At 43.0% G+C, this 18,505-nt stretch overlaps 2 protein-coding genes across 4 annotated transcripts in view; one reads left to right on the forward strand and one right to left on the reverse strand.

The window, feature by feature from the left end:
* Window positions 1-4,581, forward strand: part of LOC137378740 (meckelin-like) — a 196,324-nt gene extending 191,743 nt beyond the window's left edge. For 2 of the 3 annotated variants that reach the window (XM_068049104.1, XM_068049105.1), the window contains one exon: window positions 1,318-4,581. In XM_068049104.1, coding sequence (XP_067905205.1) covers window positions 1,318-1,398 — 81 coding nt within the window. In that variant the 3' untranslated portion in view covers window positions 1,399-4,581. The remainder of the gene's footprint in view (window positions 1-1,317) is intronic. The other variant, XM_068049106.1, reaches the window with a different exon arrangement.
* A 930-nt stretch (window positions 4,582-5,511) lies between these two features.
* The window catches only part of LOC137378741 (CBY1-interacting BAR domain-containing protein 2-like), a 39,470-nt gene continuing 26,476 nt past the window's right edge, over window positions 5,512-18,505 (reverse strand). Inside the window, exons 6-9 of the mRNA XM_068049107.1 lie at window positions 16,785-16,889; window positions 16,206-16,319; window positions 14,346-14,444; window positions 5,512-12,504 (exon numbers count right to left, since the gene is read on the reverse strand). Coding sequence (XP_067905208.1) covers window positions 12,364-12,504; window positions 14,346-14,444; window positions 16,206-16,319; window positions 16,785-16,889 — 459 coding nt within the window. The 3' untranslated portion in view covers window positions 5,512-12,363. The remainder of the gene's footprint in view (window positions 12,505-14,345; window positions 14,445-16,205; window positions 16,320-16,784; window positions 16,890-18,505) is intronic.

The raw sequence follows: 18,505 nt of genomic DNA on the forward strand, positions 1-18,505 counted from the left end.
ACTGTCAGCATATCAAAGGGATTGTTCCCTCTGCGGCACCCTGGTCCACTCCTCCATTACCCCACCACCTCGTCCCTTTCCCACGGCACCTTCCCCTGCAATCGCAGGAGGTATAATACCTGCCCATTTACCTCCTCTCTCCTCACTATCCAAGGCCCCTGACACTCCTTTCAGGTGACACAGGTGTACCTCTTTCAATTTAGTATACTGTATTCGCTGCTCTCAATATGGTCTCCTCTACATTGGGGAGACCAAACGCAGATTGGGTGACCGCTTTGCAGAACACCTCCGCTCAGTCTGAAGGCATGAACCCAGGCTTCCGGTTGCTGGCCATTTCAACACACCCCCCTGCTCTCCTGCCCACATCTCTGTCCTGGGATTGCTGCAGTATTCCAGTGAACATCAATGCAAGCTCGAGGAACAGCACCTCATTTACCGATTAGGCACACTACAGCCTGCCTGACTGAACATTGAGTTCAATAATTTCAGAACATGATGGGGCCCCCCTTTTTATTTTTATTTTTAGTTAATTTTTCTGTTTTCTTTTTTATTTATTTGTTTTATTTTAGTTTATTTTGTTTCTACTGTGCCTACCCACTTTTTTTAATGTTTGTGCTTGGGGCCAGGCTGTTCATTTTTCTGTCTATTAACACCCTCTCTGCACTAATGCTTTGTCTTTCAGCACACCATTAATATACCGTTTGCCTTTGCTCCATGACCTTCTGGTCAGTTATTCGCTGTGACCTTGTCCTATCAACGCCTTCTCTTTTGTTATCTCTTGCCCCCACCCCTGCTTTACTTGCTTAAAACCTTTTACATTTCTAATATTTGCTAGTTTTGATGAAGGGTCACTGACCTGAAACTCTGCTTCTCTCTCCACAGATGCTGAGAGACCTGCTGAGTATTTTCAGCATTTCTTGTTTTTATCTCCTAATCTCTTCCTTTCTGGCTCACCTTATACCTACCTCCGAAGCACTTTGGAATTTGTTTTCAGCTTAAAAGCACTATATGAATGAAAGTTGTTATTGTTTGTTTGGAGACAAGGAAGTCTCTTGATCAACATCACTAAAACAGATTACCTGATCATTACCCCATTGCTGTTTGTGGGAGCTTTCTGTGTGCAAATTAGCTGCTGCATTTCCTATGACTACACTTCAAACGTCCTTCATTGGCTGTAAAGTGCTTTGGGGTGTTGTGAAAGGTGCTATATAAATGCAAGTCTTTCATTTACAAACAGTACTTGTTCCATTAGGATAGTTGAGAACTGATTACAAGTCCTTTTTAACCCAAAAATGTTTTTTTTTCTTATAAAATCAGATTCTGGAATTAATAAGAGAGGCGATTTCAAGGAGGAACTTAGCAGCGAAGACACTAGTAGACGAAAGATTCCTTATCTAGAATTTATTTTCTGTCAAGGACTGCTGTACAGATAGGAATGCTTTAATCTTGACAATGCTCATGCAAGTGTGACTTTAATTTGAGAACAATGAGTGTTCATTACCAAAGGGACCGTTGAACGACAAGGTTTAAAGCCATGATAGGTAACCCGCTACCTTGCAGAGTGAAACCGCGCTGTCACAGCTGAATAGAGTGGTTGAAGGAAAATTCAGTAACACACCCAGAAAAAGGAAAATGTAAATGTTTGCAGTCTGAACTGGTGAATCGCATTTTCCAATACCTTCTGGCTGGACTATTTTGCTCTGAAGACAGTATTTACATTAGGATTGCTTAGAACAAGCCCAAGGTGACACTCCAGAAGATTCTGAAAAATGATCGATCACTTTGTGAAGGTTTCTTATCATATTGGCACCTGTATGTTACGTTTCTGAATAATCAGCGCTCGTCCTCCGCTGATGCTGGGCTGTTCACTGCAAAGTTGGTATTCAAGGTCTTCAGTCCGAGGAATAACACAGAGAGGAAGCCAGGGTGGGGTGTGCTGGTGATAGGTTTGCCAGCTATGGTTGGGTGTATTCTCAAAAGTTTCCTCACATGACCACCTGCCTCGAATCATCCCACTCTAAACTCCCGCCATTGGTCCATTGTCCAGGCGCCACTGCCTTCCCACCGCCCATTGGAAAGGGAACAGATTCTTAGGGCAGTATTTTATGTTCTGCCCCATACCGCCCTAAGAAGGCCCATGAATGGCCTTCCCGCCCCACCACCAATTGAGGCTCTTAAGTAGCAATTAATGCCCAATTAAGGGCCTCTTCCCGCCTCTGCTGGTATTGTCCCAGCGACGGGTAGGCCTGTTATTGTGCAGGGAGCACAAAATGCAAACTTAGCGCTTGATTGAGGGACTCGGCATTGGAAAGGGGGGGCCCGCTGAGAGCCACCCCCCGCCCTTGCTAGCTACCCCACTACAGTCCCCCACCCTGCGACCCCCTACCCCATGAAACATCACCTGCTATCACTTACCTCAGGCCTGGGTTGCTCGGCGATCCTGGGCCTTTAGTGGGTGTCGTTCTGACAGGAGCTACTGCCTCCCTACTGGCGTGTTGTACAAAAGAGCTGCTGGCCTCTGATTGGTGGCAGCTCGTGGTAGGTGAGACTTCCTGGCCCTGGGATCCTGATCCTGGGAAAGGCCCGCCATTGGCCTGTTAATGGCCTGATTGACTTGTCATATGGCGGGCCTTCCCCAAAGGAGGCAACATAGGTGTCTTGCTGGCTCTCCAGCCATCGGCTGAGACCCCCATCACCTCCATAAAATTCCCGCCTTTGCTACCTCTTTTTTGCCCCAACCCTATCTCCAATATTTTGTAACTAATAAATGAAAGCATCCAAAGAAAATGAAAAAGAATAAACACAATGTTGCCTTAATGCCGCTATGACTTTTCCCCTGGGTTGTTTGCAGGTGTGTCCTGTACATTAATTAATCTGGAAGATTTCAAGACAAACCTGGAGGTTTGACAGGCCTAGCAGTGGGAGGAGTAACAGAATGGAGAGAGAGATTTTGCCATGGAGACTCACTAGATGTGAATACAGATCGTAGGTAGGAACATAGAAAGAGGAGTAGGCCATTCAGCCCCTCGAGCCTGTTCTGCCATTCAGTGAGATCATGGTTGATCTGTGACCTAACTCCATTTACCTGCCTTTGCCCCATATCCCTTAATACCGTTGGATAAGAATAATCTATCAATCTCAGTTTTGAAATTAACAATTGATCTAGCATCAGCTGCCATATGCGGAAGAGAGTTCCAAACTTCTACCACCCTTTTGCGTGAAGAAGTGTTTCCTAATTTCACTCCTGAAAGGTCTGGCTCTAATTTTTTGACTATACCCTCTAGTCTTAAACTCCCCAAAGAGCAGAAATAGTTTTTCTGTATTTACCCTTTCTGTTCCCTTTAATATCTTGAAAACTTCAAGAGTTTGTGTTTACTCTTTTTGTAATTTAACCCTTGGAGTCCAGGGGCTGAATTTACGTTTGTGAGTCCCGATCCCGCCATTGGGAGGAAATGTGGGTCGGGAATGATAGGGCAATTTTGGAGGAGGCAGCCAGTTAAGGAGTCCTGTCCAATTAAGGACGGCGACCAAGTTCCTGAGGCTGGAGGGCCAATAGGAGGCCCTCCTGCACTTACCCATTGGCAGCCCCACCGGCAGAGGTGGAAGCTGCCAATGTAGGTTGGAGGGAGAGAGAATGGAGGCGCCCTCTGAAGACTATTTAAAAACTTGAAAAATAAAAAGAGGCTACAGCTGCGTGACCGTTATTGCGGAGGGGAAACCACTCCAAGGAGCGGCCAGTGGCCATCTTGGTATGTTGGCTCCAGGGGTGGGGGAGGGGTGGTTTAAAACAATGCTGGAGTACTGGTTGCCTGGTCTGCTGCCAGGAGGCCACTCCATGCGTGAGCTAGGCTTCAGCCACCAAGGGGTGGTGGCCACCAGCTGACTGGAAAATTCTAGTTGGCTTCAGGACATTGGCCTTAATAGGCCCATTAATTGCCTTAATAGGTTACCCATCACTTGCGTAACAGGAAATTGCAGGCCTCTCTGTCTCTGGTTCCTCATACTGCAGCCATTAAAAAATTTGGCCCCCGGTATTATTCTGGTAAATCTACGCTGTACTCCCTCCAAGGCCAAACTGTAAAACTGTAACCCTTGGGCTGTCTAACTGCTCCTAACAGGTCAGAAGAATGTGGTGATGAGGCCTATGTCACAAATAAGTCATTTTCTCATCAGGGTTGTCTCAGTGGCATCGTGGAGTTGCATTGACATGACGGATCATTCATAGAAAACTCCTTTCAGTTCAGGCTGAACTCGGAGGAAGCTATGAGAGATATATACAAACACTAAACCTTTCTTCTGCAGATAATTGTGGGGTTTTTTTCCTGATGTGTTGTACATTTTAATGAGCATAAGAGATGTCCAGTGGCATAGTGTCCCGGGCCTGTCAGTAACTATATTGTATCATCAGAAAACATAAGGCAAGTTTGTTAGATGCTTTGTCGTTAAGAGTTTTCCAATCTTACATTCATCTGTTATTAAATGTGCCCCAATCATGCCCATCGCTTTAATCAGTAATCAGATATGAACTACAGTATCTTACGAGTGATATATTTTGAGAAATTGTTTTTTAAATTTTGTTTGTGTACATTTGCTCTGTATTTTACAATTTTGTACTTATTCTCTAATAAATGTCTTTTTGCAAGTTATAATGAGTGGTGTCTCGGTGTTGCTGCAGACTGGGACCGATGTCTTTCAGTCCAGCTCAGACTGATGTGAAGAAATGTGTTCAGGTAACCTCAAGGTGCTTTTATATTCAAGACCTGCAGCCTCTTGGTGACAGAGGCTGTTGGTGATATGAACTCGCCGACTTCCCAGCTGGCAGTGGAGATGCACTTTTCTGAGAGTCTCACAGGGTCCTCTGGATAGTTCCACCTTGATTCTGCTCAGCATCTCAGGTGGAACAGTTCCTGTTAAAATTGAAGTGTCAGCTGTGGCTTGTTGAGTAGCACTTCTGGCCTACAACTCAAAGAATTGTGAATTCAAGTCCCACACCAGAGATTTGTCACACAATCTAGGGTGATGTTCCAGTGTCAGCACTGAGGGAGTGCCATGTGGTTAGAATGGGACATCAAACTGAGGTCCCACCTGCTCTCTCAGGTTGATGTAAAAGATCCCATGGCTCTATTTCAAAGTAGAGCTGGGGAGTTCTCACTGGTATGTGGCTAATATTTATCCCTCAACCAACATCACTTTAAAAAAAAAATAAAAGATGATTTGGTCATTATCACGTTGCTGTTTGTGGGATCAAACTGTGCATCCTATGGCTGCTTCATTTTCTATTTCACAACAGTGACTACACTTCAGAAGTACTTCATTGGCTGTAAACTTGGGGACAGCCTGTGAAAGTTGTTATATAAATGCAAGTTTTTTCTTTTCAGTAAAATGTAATTTGTCATTGTGTAATTCAACATGAGCAGAATCAGACGGGAGTGCACACAATTATAAATCATCTATCTCATTGGTACTTAGCAGAATATGGCTACTTATCACAGAAAGACACAGGTCATTGCTGTTTTATTACGTATTGTGATTGCTTATTCTGAACAGGGTGCAAATTGGCATCCGCGCACCACACAAAACATTGGAAAATGTGTCCGTGAATTGGACTTTTACATAAAAGACAAACGACAGAGAATAATCCCTGCTCATAATTTTACCAACATACGTCACTGATTAGGTTTAAGCAAATCACACATTTCTCATTAAATAGTTTTGAAATGATATCACAGTCCCTATTTTGTGAGCAATGAGAAAGTTGCCCTCGAGAAAGGTTTTTTTGTGTGAAATTCTAATCCAATTTGGCATCATTTGCTCTGCTTTCCCTGACCTTAATCTGCTTTAAGAATCATGTAAGATCACTTCCAAAAGTCTTCTCAACTAATGAAAGGTTTTTGATAGCACAACTGCACTAATACACACTGAATTCCCTCTTTCTTTTAGATCTTTTCATTTGGGTATCATCTTTTTCTCTGTTTGCCTGTGTTATTTTGAGGAGACAGAAGAGAGGTCACTGGACAGGTGACCAATTAATACTAGCTGAGGTTTCAGTCAAACAGCAGCTTCTGTGAGCGGATATTGGGATCCATCTCATCACAGGAAGCTGATCCAGAGCCATCTGGCAATTTAGAGTTCAGTATTGGACAAGTGCTGCAGTGCACTGAGTAACATTTCATTCAATAGAAACAAGTTATATTGCTGCATGCCCTGATGCTCCACTTTTATTAGGAATTGGTTGTACAGTTATATACTTGTAATGGCTTTACCTGGAATAGTCTATACTGCTTCATAAGGTGCAATGTTCCCTTTCACAGGACTGTCTGCTGTTGTACCAGTCTGCATTGAGTAATGCAGTTAACAGCTGCTCCCTTTACACTAAATGACTGCGCTGCAAAGTACTGTTTCTTTTAAACAGAATTACTGTGCTGCTGACAGTAAAACTCAACAACTATACAAAGAATGGAAATCCAGCATCAATATTGCCCATAAAAATGTCATAAATGTGAAGTCTGCTCCCAGGAGCAGGAGCAATGGATCTACGTGCAGCTGCCAATCTAGACACGTCCCAATTTGCTCAAATTATACATAAAACAGCAAAGTAAAATGACAAATGGTAAAAAAAAAAGAAAGCCAGTCATTTTCCGGTGATTTTTGTGACCTTGACAACTTGTCTCCCAGGAGCAGGAGCAATGGATCTACGTGCAGCTGCCAATCTAGACACGCCCCTCAGAAAAAGGCAACAAAGCTTTTAATTGACTTCAGATATGCATACTTGGAGCACTTCCCCACAGGGATTGCACTTTGTAGCTTTAAAGGGACAGCCTAGATTAAATGCAGCATCATCTTAGCAACTATACAACACAGACCATCCTTCAAACACGAGGTTACGTCACAGCTAGTTTTTTTTTTAATGCACCAACCATATTTGTATTCATAGATTTATTTGAAATATCTAGTGAAGGATTTTTAAAAAATATTCCTTCCAGATATAACACCTGTTTTAACCAAAAATAACACACTATGAAGACCAGCAATGCAACACATCTAGCACCTGCTGGGCTTTCCATTAATCTTTCAAACTGACTTTGATTCCTCTCTTGCAGCAACCTTATGATCTTCTAAAGGTAAGATATTTAATATTTTTTTAAAATCCTTTTTTTGACAGGTAGACAGCACAATGAAGTAAACCCAGCTGAACCACATGATGGGGCATGACGTTAATTGATGCATGGCTTCTTTGGCTTGCCTTTCTCGAACAAAGCCAAAAAAAAAACTAAGGCCCTTAGTTCTCCCAAACTTTCTGCCAAATTCGAAGGGGAAATCACCAGATACCCTGAAGAAACGGTGTGAACCATTCTAACAAACTTGATTGAATTTTTCAAGGAGGTGACTAGATGTGTAGATGAGGGTAAAGCAGTTGATGTAGTCCACAGTGACTTCAGTAAGGCTTTTGATAAGGTCCCGCATGGGAGATTGGTTAAGAAGGTAAGAGCCCATGGGATCCAGGGCAATTTGGCAAATTGGATCCAAAATTGGCTTGGTGGCAGGAGGCAGAGGGTGCTGTTTGTGGGTTGTTTTTGCAATTGGAAGCCTGTGACCAGTGGTGTACTGCCGGGATCAGTGCTGGGACCCTTGCTGTTTGTAACATACATTAATGATTTAGACGTGAATATAGGAGGTATGATCAGTAAGTTCGCAGATGACATGTAAATTGGTGGTGTGGTAAATAGTGAGGAGGAAAGCCTTAGATTACAGGACGGTATAGATGGGCTGGTAAGATGGGCAGAGCTGTGGCAAATGGAATTTAATCCTGAGAAGTGTGAGGTGATGCATTTTGGGAGGACGAGCAAGGCGAGGGAATATACAATGGATGGTCGGACCCTAGGAAGTACAGAGGGTCAGAGGGACCTTGGTGTACTTGTCCATAGATCACTGAAGGCAGCAGCACAGGTAGATAAGGTGGTTAGGAAGGCATACGGGATACTTGCCTTTATTAGCCGAGGCATAGAATATAAGAGCAGGGAGGTTATGATGGAGCTGTATAAAACACTAATTAGGCCACAGCTGGAGTCCTGTGTACAGTTCTGGTCGCCACATTAGAGGAAGGATGTGATTGCATCGGAAAGGGTGCAGAGGAGATTCACCAGGATGTTGCCTGGGCTGGAGCATTTCAGCTATGAAGAGAGACTGGATAGTTTAGTTTAGAGATACAGCACTGAAACAGGCCCTTCGGCCCACCGAGTCTGTGCTGACCATCAACCACCCATTTATACTAATCCTACACTAATCCCATATTCCTACCACATTCCCACCTGTCCCTATATTTCCCTACCACCTACCTATACTAGTGGCAATTTATAATGGCCAATTTACCTACCAACCTGCAAGTCTTTTGGCTTGTGGGAGGAAACCGGAGCACCCGGAGAAAACCCACGCAGACACAGGGAGAACTTGCAAACTCCACACAGGCAGTACCCAGAATTGAACCCAGGACGTTGGAGCTGTGAGGCTGCAGTGCTAACCACTGCGCCACTGTGCCGCCCAATAGGCTTGGGTTGTTTTCCTTAGAGCAGAGAAGGCTGAGGGGGGACTTGATTGAGGTATACAAAATTATGAGGGGCATTGATAGGGTAGATAGGAAGAAACTTTTTCCCTTAGCGGAGGTGTCAATAACCAGGGGGGCATAGATTTAAGGTAAGGGGCAGGAGGTTTAGAGGGGATTTGAGGAAAAGATTTTTCATCCAGAAGGTGGCTGGAATCTGGAACACACACTGCCTGATGCGGTGGTCGAGGTAGGAACCTCACAACATTTAAGAGGTATTTAGATGAGCACTTGAAACACCATAGCATACAAGGCTATGGGCCAAGTGCTGGAAAATGGGATTAGAATAGATGGGTGCTTGATAGCCAGCACGGATACAATGGGCCGAAGGCCTATTTCTGTGCTGTATAACTCAATAACCCTAATGACGTTTCTCTTAGGTTCTGACCATCTCTCGGCCAAGCATCCTGTGGAAATTCCAGATGTGAACATTTGCCAGCTTTTTCTGATGATGACGGACCCTTTTCAAAGCATTGTCCCTCTGTTGTGATTGCTGAGTAAACTGACACTTGCTTCATGAAATCTCCTCTTCACTCTTAGTGTAAACATATGAGTCGGGTCTGCTGACCAGGATTACAGGAGAAGCCTGCAGGTTCACTGCAGCTAAACAACAGCAACTCTTACTCTTGTGCGTCTGATGAAGGGCAGATCCAAGTTGGCCATGGTTTGCGGGAATGACTGCTCCGCGTGGGCTTGGAAAAGGAGCAGGTGGTGGCTACCATTGCACTTGAGGCTTTCCGGGATCAGTGGGCACTGCAGAGACTCATTGTCGACACGGGTGGCAAAGCTATTATTTCATTTGTTAAGTTTCCTCTGGTTTCTTTTACGATTCGGGTTTCTGTTAGCTGTGCCCCACTAAAAAATGGAGCACTGCTTTACATTTGTTTTGGTTTGATGACCCCAGGGACAAAGAGGCATCTGGTGAAGAGTAAGCAAGAACTCCCAACAGTGGGGAAGGAGAATATCACAGAATCACAGAATTGTTATAGTGCAGAAGGAGGCCACTCAGCCCATTGTGTCTGCACTGGCTCTCTGAAAGAGTGATTCACTTAGTGCCATTCCACCACCTTCTCCCCGTAACCCTGCAATTTCTTCCTTTTCATATAGCAGTCTAATTCCCTGTCTTCACCACACTCTCCAGACGTTAACATATAACATTTAATATAGACAACTTCCAAGAGCTCTGCAATAATTACAGAGCTTGTGTCAAAATCTATTCTGCTCCAGAGACTGCAGTGGCACATTACATCGTGCCACACTGGGCTGAATAATGGATGGATGAATGAACAAATATCTGGACCAACCCAAACCATCATTAGACATGATACAGTTTCCCCCCAGGGGAAAGTATTCCTCATTTAATGATGGGTTCAGAGACTTGGCAGCTGTATATCAGCCCTTAGATACAAAGTACTTTTTAAATACTGCTAATTAGTATTTCCCATTTTTATCCTCCCCCTCCCTTCAGTTACCTGTCCCCAAGGCATTCTGCTCATTTTGGTTGACAGAACTGTTGAACTCACAGAAATATCTTTCAATACATAGGAACATAGCAACAGGATGAGGCCATTTAGCCCCTCGAGCCTGTTCCACCATTCAATGAGACCACAGCTGATCTGCGGCCTAACTTCACATACCCGATTTTGCCCCCTTAATACCTTTGGTTGACAAAAATCTATCAGTCTCAGTTTTAAAATTAATCTTCCAATCTTCGTTCGATACAGGACGAGGGGAACAGAGTGGCTCCAGATGACTGGAAAATTGTGCATGTTACACCTTCGCTCAAAAAAGGGTCTAAAGATAAACCTAGCAACTACAGGCCTGTCATAGAACCATAGAAAAGTTGCGGCACAGAAAGAGGCCTTTCAGCCCATCATGTCTGTGCCGGCTGAAAAAACTAGCTGCCCAATCTAATCCCACCTTCCAGCACCTGGTCCGTAGCCTTGCAGGTTACAGCACTTCAGGTGCAGGTCCAGGTACTTTTTAAAAGTGTTGAGGATTTCTGCCTCCATCACCGATCCAGGCAGTGAATTCCAGACACCCACCACCCTCTGGGTGAAAAAGTTTTTCCTCATCTCCGCTCTAATCCTTCTACCAATCACCTTAAATCTGTCAGTCTAACATTGGTGGTGGGAAAGCTTTTAGAGACAATAATCTGGGACAAAATTAACAGTCACTTGGATGTGTGGATTAATTAGGGAAAGTCAGCACAGATTTGCTAAAGGCAAATCATGTTTAACTAACTTGATTGAGTTTTTTGATGAAGTAACAGGGAGGGTTAATGTGGCTGATGTGTTGTACACGGACTTCCAAAATGCATTTTATAAAGTGCCACATAACAGCAAAGTTGAAGCTCGTGGAATAAAAGGTACAGCAGCAACAAGGATACGAAGCTGGCTGAGTAACAGGAAACAGAGAGTAGTGGTGAACGTTCTTTTTTAGACTGGAGGAAGGTATATAGTGGGGTCACCTAGGGGTCAGTACGAGGATCACTGCTTTTCTTGATTAATGACCCAGACTTGGGTATAGAGGGAACAATTTCAAAATTTGAAGATGACACAAAACGTGGAAGTATTTTGAACTGTGAGAGGAGGGTTGTGGTAGGTTTCAAGAAGACATAGATAGGCTGGTGGAATGGACAGGCACATGGCAGACGAAATTTAACGCAGAGAAGAGTGAAGTGGTACATTTCGGTAGGGAGAATGAGGAGAGGCAATAAAAAATAAAGGGCACAATTCTAAAGGGGGTGCAGGAACAGAGAGACCTGGGCGTATATGTGCACAAATCGGTGAAGATGGCAGGGCAGATTGGGAAAGTGGTTAATTATGCATACAGGATCCTGGACTTTATAAATAGAGGCATAGAAGCAAATAGGTTATGATGAACTTTTATAAATACAATCAGAACTTTCAAAAGGGAATTGGAAAAGAACTTGGAGAAAAGAATTTGCAGGGCTACAGGGATAGGGTGGTGGAGTGGGGGCTCGCTGAGTCGGGGATAGGGTGGTGGAGTGGGGGCTCGCTGAGTCGGGGATAGGGTGGTGGAGTGGGGGCTAGCTGAGTTGGGGATAGGGTGGTGGAGTGGGGGCTAGCTGAGTTGGGGATAGGGTGGTGGAGTGGGGCTAGCTGAGTTGCTCTTGCAGAGAGCCAGCACAGACACTATGGGCCAAATGGCCTCCTTTGCTGTAACCATTCTATGATTCTAAAATTTACATTTGATCTAGCATCAGTTGCTGTTCGTGGAAGGGAGTTCCAAAATTCCACCACCCTTTGTGCGTAGAAGTGTTTCCGAATTTCACTATTGAAAGGTCTGGCTCTAATTTTTAGACTATGCCCCCCAATCTTAGACTCCCCAACCAGCAGAAATAGTTTCTCTCTGTCAGTTCCCGTACTCCTTCTCGTTTGGCACAGGTTCAGTGTCAGGAAGGTTTGCCTAATTCTCTGTTTGATCAAATTTATTTCCCATCCATCCTGGGTCACTCAGAGCTGCAAAACTGGTTCCCTAACCCAATGGGGGAAAGAATGAATGTTAAGAACAACATATGATTTGAAAACGTAGAGTTCAGTGCTCTGCGGTCTATCCCCTTTTAGAGACTCCATCCAATTGTTGATTGGACAGTTTCTAGACTCTACAGCTACCAATGGTATCATTGACAAATGGTTTGGTTTGGCCTCAACACTAATTTACTCATCTCACTTCCAGAAGCAGTCATTTGGAAAATAATATTGCAAAGTGGGCTCTGCTTTCCGTCAGTAATAAATAATTCATTTTCTAATTTTTGCATATTGATCGTACTCATCATCACTGACTTCCTCTAACTCTTCAATTTCATCCTCCTCTTCTTCCTCTTCCCCTGGCTCCTCTTCCTGAAAATGAGCATGAAGAGTCCTTGATGGAGTCCGGAGCTGCAGTGACATTAAGAGTTTAATTACGGAAGTAAGTTGCAGTGAGAATCACTATGAACAAATGCAGATTAGGGTTTTGCACTTTAAGCACAAAGGTCTTAAAATTACATTATGCAAATATTGATGGACAAAATCTGAAGTTGTGCAGTTAAAATGACATGGTCTGTTACTTTAAACATTTAAAAATAAATGATTTGAATTTTATTTGAATGCTTTCAGCTTTTGTATTCTAATATTGACACTGTGCAACTTAAAAGCCAAAGACTTTGGTAGATTCCCAACTGATTCCTTGTGATGTATTTGTATCACTTGCAGTGAGAAAGGTGTTTCTGAATGAGCTTGTAAATGCTGATTTGTTTTTACATCAGTCAGATTTTGCAGTCAGTGGCTAAGTGACACTGCTCATCGCTGACCTTGCAGAAAGCTGCCTGCAAAGATCTAGCAATCTCCAAGGCAAGGATTTCCCCTTTCCCAAAGTCAGCTTGAATCCGACGCCAAGTCATGGGAATTGCCAGGTGACCAGTAACAGTGAAGTCATCTAGCGAGGTAAGCAGCGAATCACATTGAAACATTCTCACACACAGCAAACCAGGAAGTAAAATGCTCCGAATTTTTCTCTTTCAATTAACATTTTAAAAGGGACAAAATAAATCATTGGTACGTACACATGGAATTAAAGTAGAAACTGAAATAAAATAAACAAACTTGTAAAAAATTTATTTTAAAATGTGAATTTTTATTATAATGGTGAAATTGGACACGCCACAAATATAAAATTAGTTTTCCGGGGCCAGTGAGATTGTTTCGTAATAACTGTGAACTTAGTATACCATTAAAAACCCAGTTACATCTATTTCAATAAGGTGTAATATCTTCCAGGGTTTTTATAATGAGACTAATAGCGACAAGTTCTCAGTTCTGTGATTCTACTTAATTGCAGTCTGGGGGGTTTCAACAATACAGCCTGTGGGGAAGTATAGAATCACTGACAGCAACTTCTGGATTTCTATGTTGAACTGCATGTTTGCGGACTCCAGAAGTTGCTTCCAGTTTCAGAGGACTAATGATGGCAAACGCTGACCAGTTTCTCCACAATTACTACTGCAAAATCCAAGCCATTATCTAAGATTTTGGTATTCTATCTGGAATCTTTGAATCTCCAAACTGCGTTAATCTGAAACAAGTCTAAGTATCTGAAAAACAAATGCTGTTGAAGTTTGTGTAGAAAACTCTAATAGAATTTGGTATCTGTTTATTCAAAGGGAATGCAGACCTGTCAGCTCTCCCTCACTTATTTTGTCTTAAAAGTAATTGCAGCTCCTTTGGGGAAAATTTCTGTTGTGAAGCTATTGGCGTTGGAAAATTGTGAACTAATTCTTTAGTCAGAAGATTGAGGGTCCAAATCCCACAGAGCTGGTGCAGACTCGATGCGTCACATGGTTTCCTTATGTACTGTACAATTCTATGATTCAATGATTTACACTGGGTCCATATGATCTCTTGGATTGGTTTCTATTGCCTGAGGGGGGCCAGAGAGGAATTTTTCAGAGTATTTTTTCCCCTTATTGGCCCTGGGTTTATTTTCTCTCTTTTTGCCTCTCCCAGGAGTTTACCTGGCTGCGAAAGGGAGAGAGAGAAAGAAGTGTTCAGTTCTGATGCTTCTGCCATCATGGTGTGGCAGAGGCTTGATGGATCAGCTGGTCTTTTCCTGCCTGTCAATTTTGTACAATCGTATGATTTTCATTAATTTTGTGCTGCGCTAAATTACTTGCCTGACTCATATTCCACTGCCAGTTGATTAACTCGGAAGAAAAGTTTGAAATAGTTCAAAGACATGTTACCTGGCTGCCTGGGGATTGTTGTAAGGTTGAGCTGCTGTGGGCCTGAGATGGACGTGCGTCATTTTCAAATTCACTGATGCAGACCTTTGCCCTAAATGCCTGTGAAAAAGAAATTCACATACAACAGGGTTGAAAAATAATTGAAAGTGACTGGCTGAGAGGGGCGTTGTGGAGGACTGTGGAATATGCTTGAGGGGCTGAATGGCCTCTACCTTTGTTCCTATGTTGACTGGTGAGCCGCTCGCCTCCTTGCTGCAGGAAAGTGTCTTTGGAAATGAGGAGAACTCTTACCCACCCTGCATACTAGGTATGTCCTCTGGGGCAACTAGAGTGTAGTGCTGGCCATACTTTCAGAAAGGTTGAATGAAATGGTCGAAGGAAGACAATCAGAGGTGAGTGTAGCGGGGAGGAAACGAGAGGGTAAAGATTTCCTACCTGCAAATGTAAATTTCTGGGATTCTGCGGCTCCCAGATAGCCTGAAATCCTGAGCTCTGATGTTTACAATGGAGCTGCTCCATGAGAACAATGTCTTCAGTGATGTTACCAGGGTGACCTAGCAGGGAAGGTGCTTTTATTAATGTCCTGGATATAGCTTTTGGGGCACAATTTTGAAATTTGCAGATGACACTAAGAATTGCTTTCCGATTGATCTTGTGTTAGCAGATTGGGTTCTTGACTGATAACACTGCGCTTTTCCAAATTAAACATAATTTGCCAGTCACGAACCCAATCTCCAATTATATTTAATTTGGAAAAGTGCAGTGTTATGCACGTGGGCATAGTGAATGTTCAACATTTAGGGAAAAGCATTAAATAATGTGGAGGAAGATAGAGATCTGGATGTTCTATTGCATAGATCTCTGAAGGTTCATTAGCAATGGTATGTCGTGATAGAGCAAAGAGGGTGTCGGACACATTCAAAAGAAAATTGATTATAAGACAAGGCATACTGTTTTGTCCTTGTACAAGATCTTGGTCAGGCTTCACCTGGAATACTGTATCCAGTTTTAATCCCTCAAATGGTGAGTGATATTAAGACTTCAGAAAGGGTGCAAAGATGAGCCATTAAACTAATTCCCAGTATAAAGCTTGTTGGTTATCAAGATAGGCTAAAAGAGTTGGGACTCTACACTTTAGAGAAGTGTCAATTTAGGGGTGATCTGATTGGGGTTTATAAGATGATGAAAGGAATAGATTGTCTTCCAGTTTGTGCCAATTAAATGAATTATTCCAATGCATTCCTGGCTGGTCCAAATTATTTTCCCCCAATTGGCCTGGATCTCCCAGGGGATGACATGACTTTTGGGTGGGGTGTTGTGTATTTACTGTGAAGGTATCACAATTGTGTGGGACAGGTTGGATGGAGCAGAGGGACTTTTCCTGTTTGACATTGTTCACCTGAGACCCAACTTAAAGTCCCTCTGCTGGTTTATTCAATTTTTTTAGAAATATGTCAAACCTCTTCTGAGTTTCTTTCGTTATAAAGTGGGAAATAAATTGAATGAGAAGGACGTCTGCCTAGATTAGAAGATAAATCCTTTCCAATATGATGTTTCAAGCTTCTACTACACCAATTCACACGCACATGGAAGTTGTTGTCACCACCAAACCTTGCAGTGTGAGAGTAGTAAGACATGGTGGTGAGCTGTGCCATAATTTTCACCTTTGATTCCAAGCAGCAGGGTTACCTAACCACTCCTTGTCTTGTTTTTGTCTTCTACTCTTTTCAGCCTTGGCAATGCCATTCTCTATGAGCTTTTGTTTTTCATCTAGATGTTTTATCCTAGGCTCGGCTACTTGTAAATCTGTCTGCTGCATATTTTTTACTAGGACCGAACTCAAGTTACTTCCACTCGTACCACCAGATCTTTCTCTTCATCAAAGTTGTTCAGGTGATGGAAGGCATTTGTGTACATCTCAAGTGCTTTGGCATGGAATGTCATCTCGACTGTCACAAAATTTGAGAAAATAGCCTATGAATAAAAAGAAAGAAAATGATTTGAGTTTTGCAAAGGGAATCATGCTGCAATGACCAAGCACGGACTTGATGACTCCGTCTCTGTTCTGGAACTATCACAAGACCCTTGTTCTAATGGTGGATTGGACTCCCTTTGGGAATTGCAACTGTTGGCAATGCTGTTACAGTGGAACCTACAAGCAGAGTTAGGCCAATTAGGTGCGGTAGCACTAAGAATGAAAAGAGAGGAGGTAGTTTAGGAAGTGGTGCTTTGATGCCATGAAACTTTGGTTTTAAAGACCTAAAGATCATAGAATAAAGGGAGACTAAGGGAGGGAAGGGGTTCTTCAGTTTGAGGTCCTCAGAAAGATTAAGTTCAAGTAGCAACCTGAGAATGGCGTGAGACAAGAGAAGGCCTGAAAGAAAGGTAGGAAACTGAGACATAATTTATGAATAAATAAATCAACTCCAATCTTCATACCTTAATATCCTTCATTTTTTGTTGCTGAAATTTAAAAATGATCTCCTCCAGCTGATGTGTGGTGTGATTGACATCAACTGAAGCCTTCTGCACATTGGCTTCAGCCTAGGGAAGGAAACCAATGCTCACATTCAGTTAGATATGATAACAAGGAGGCAACAAATTCGCTTTTGTATGAAACGTACACTGCACTCCAAGGGTGATGAAGGGGTGACATGCAAAAAGAAATGCAAGTTTCACTGAAATTAAATAGGTGAGCCACTACATTCCTCAAAAGCACAGAAAACATGCATAATGTAACCAGGTTTCTGGAGTACAGTCTCTTCTCCAGTTGGGTCTCTTGTGTGTTGAAACTGTATCACGTACAGATTTTGAAGCCATTTCCAATCAAATACAGCATCAACTAGAAAGGTATCTGAATGAGCATTGAGCCTGAAGGCAGTGTTACTAACTCATTGTTGATGGTGACGAGCACAATCTACGTCTTGCTCAAGAGTCACATTAAAGAAAGCTGGAGTGGTAGGACAAAGGCCTACACCCTGCTTTCCATTACACTGAGCTCCTGATTTCAAATTTATCACTGTGTCAGATCAGCCATGATCTAATTGAATGGTGGAACAGACTCGAAGGGCTGAATGGCCTACTCTTGTTCTTGCATTCTTAAGTCACCATAATGCCAGAGTTATATTGTGACTGCTGAAAAATCTATCACAATGCATGAAACATGCTGTGCTTTGTGACAATGGAATAGTCAATCAAAGATCATAGATGAGGCAAAAGAGGGAAGGATGGAGCAGTCCTTTAAACACTAGACCTGGGAGCCTGTGGCTGAATCGACTGGGAAGAATGGGATGAACTTTCCTCGCTTATTGGCTGTAAGACATCACTGGGTCAAAATCCTGGTATTCGCTGCTTAATAGCACTGTGGGAGTACCTTCATCACATGGACTGCAGCGATTCAAGAAGAAGACAAACCACTGCCTTCTCAAGAGCAACTAGGGATGGACAATAAATGCTGGCCTTGCTACTGTTGCCCATATCCCCAAAATCACTTTTTTTTCAAGTTTTCAATATAAAGTCAGCTGAAGCATTTTCGCTCAGTTCTCCATGAGCATGAGATCATAATACAAAACTGTTCACAATCAATTTTATCTGCCACACTTCTAAGCACTGATTCATTTTATTCAGAGAAAATTGCAGGATATGTGTTGTGAGAAGGGCTGCAGATGTCATATACATGGACTTCAGTAAGGCGTTTGATAAGGTTCCCCATGGTAGGCTGATGGAGAAAGTGAAGGCGCATGGGGTCCAAGGTGTACTAGCTAGATGGATAAAGAACTGGCTGGGCAACAGGAGACAGAGAGTAGCAGTGGAAGGGAGTTTCTCAAAATGGAGACGTGTGACCAGTGGTGTTCCACAGGGATCCATGCTGGGACCACTGTTGTTTGTGATATACATAAATGATTTGGAGGAAAGTATAGGTGGTCTGATTAGCAAGTTTGCAGACGACACTAAGATTGGTGGAGTAGCAGATACTGAAGGGGACTGTCAGAGAATACAGCAGAATATAGATAGATTGGAAAGTTGGGCAGAAAAATGGCAGATGGAGTTCAATCAGGGCAAATGCGAGGTGATGCATTTTGGAAGATCCAATTCAAGAGTGAACTATACAGTAAATGGAAAAGTCCTGGGGAAAATTGATGTACAGAGAGATTTGGGTG

Source organism: Heterodontus francisci, chromosome 17 (genome assembly GCF_036365525.1).
Source record: "Heterodontus francisci isolate sHetFra1 chromosome 17, sHetFra1.hap1, whole genome shotgun sequence".
NCBI lineage: Eukaryota > Metazoa > Chordata > Chondrichthyes > Heterodontiformes > Heterodontidae > Heterodontus > Heterodontus francisci.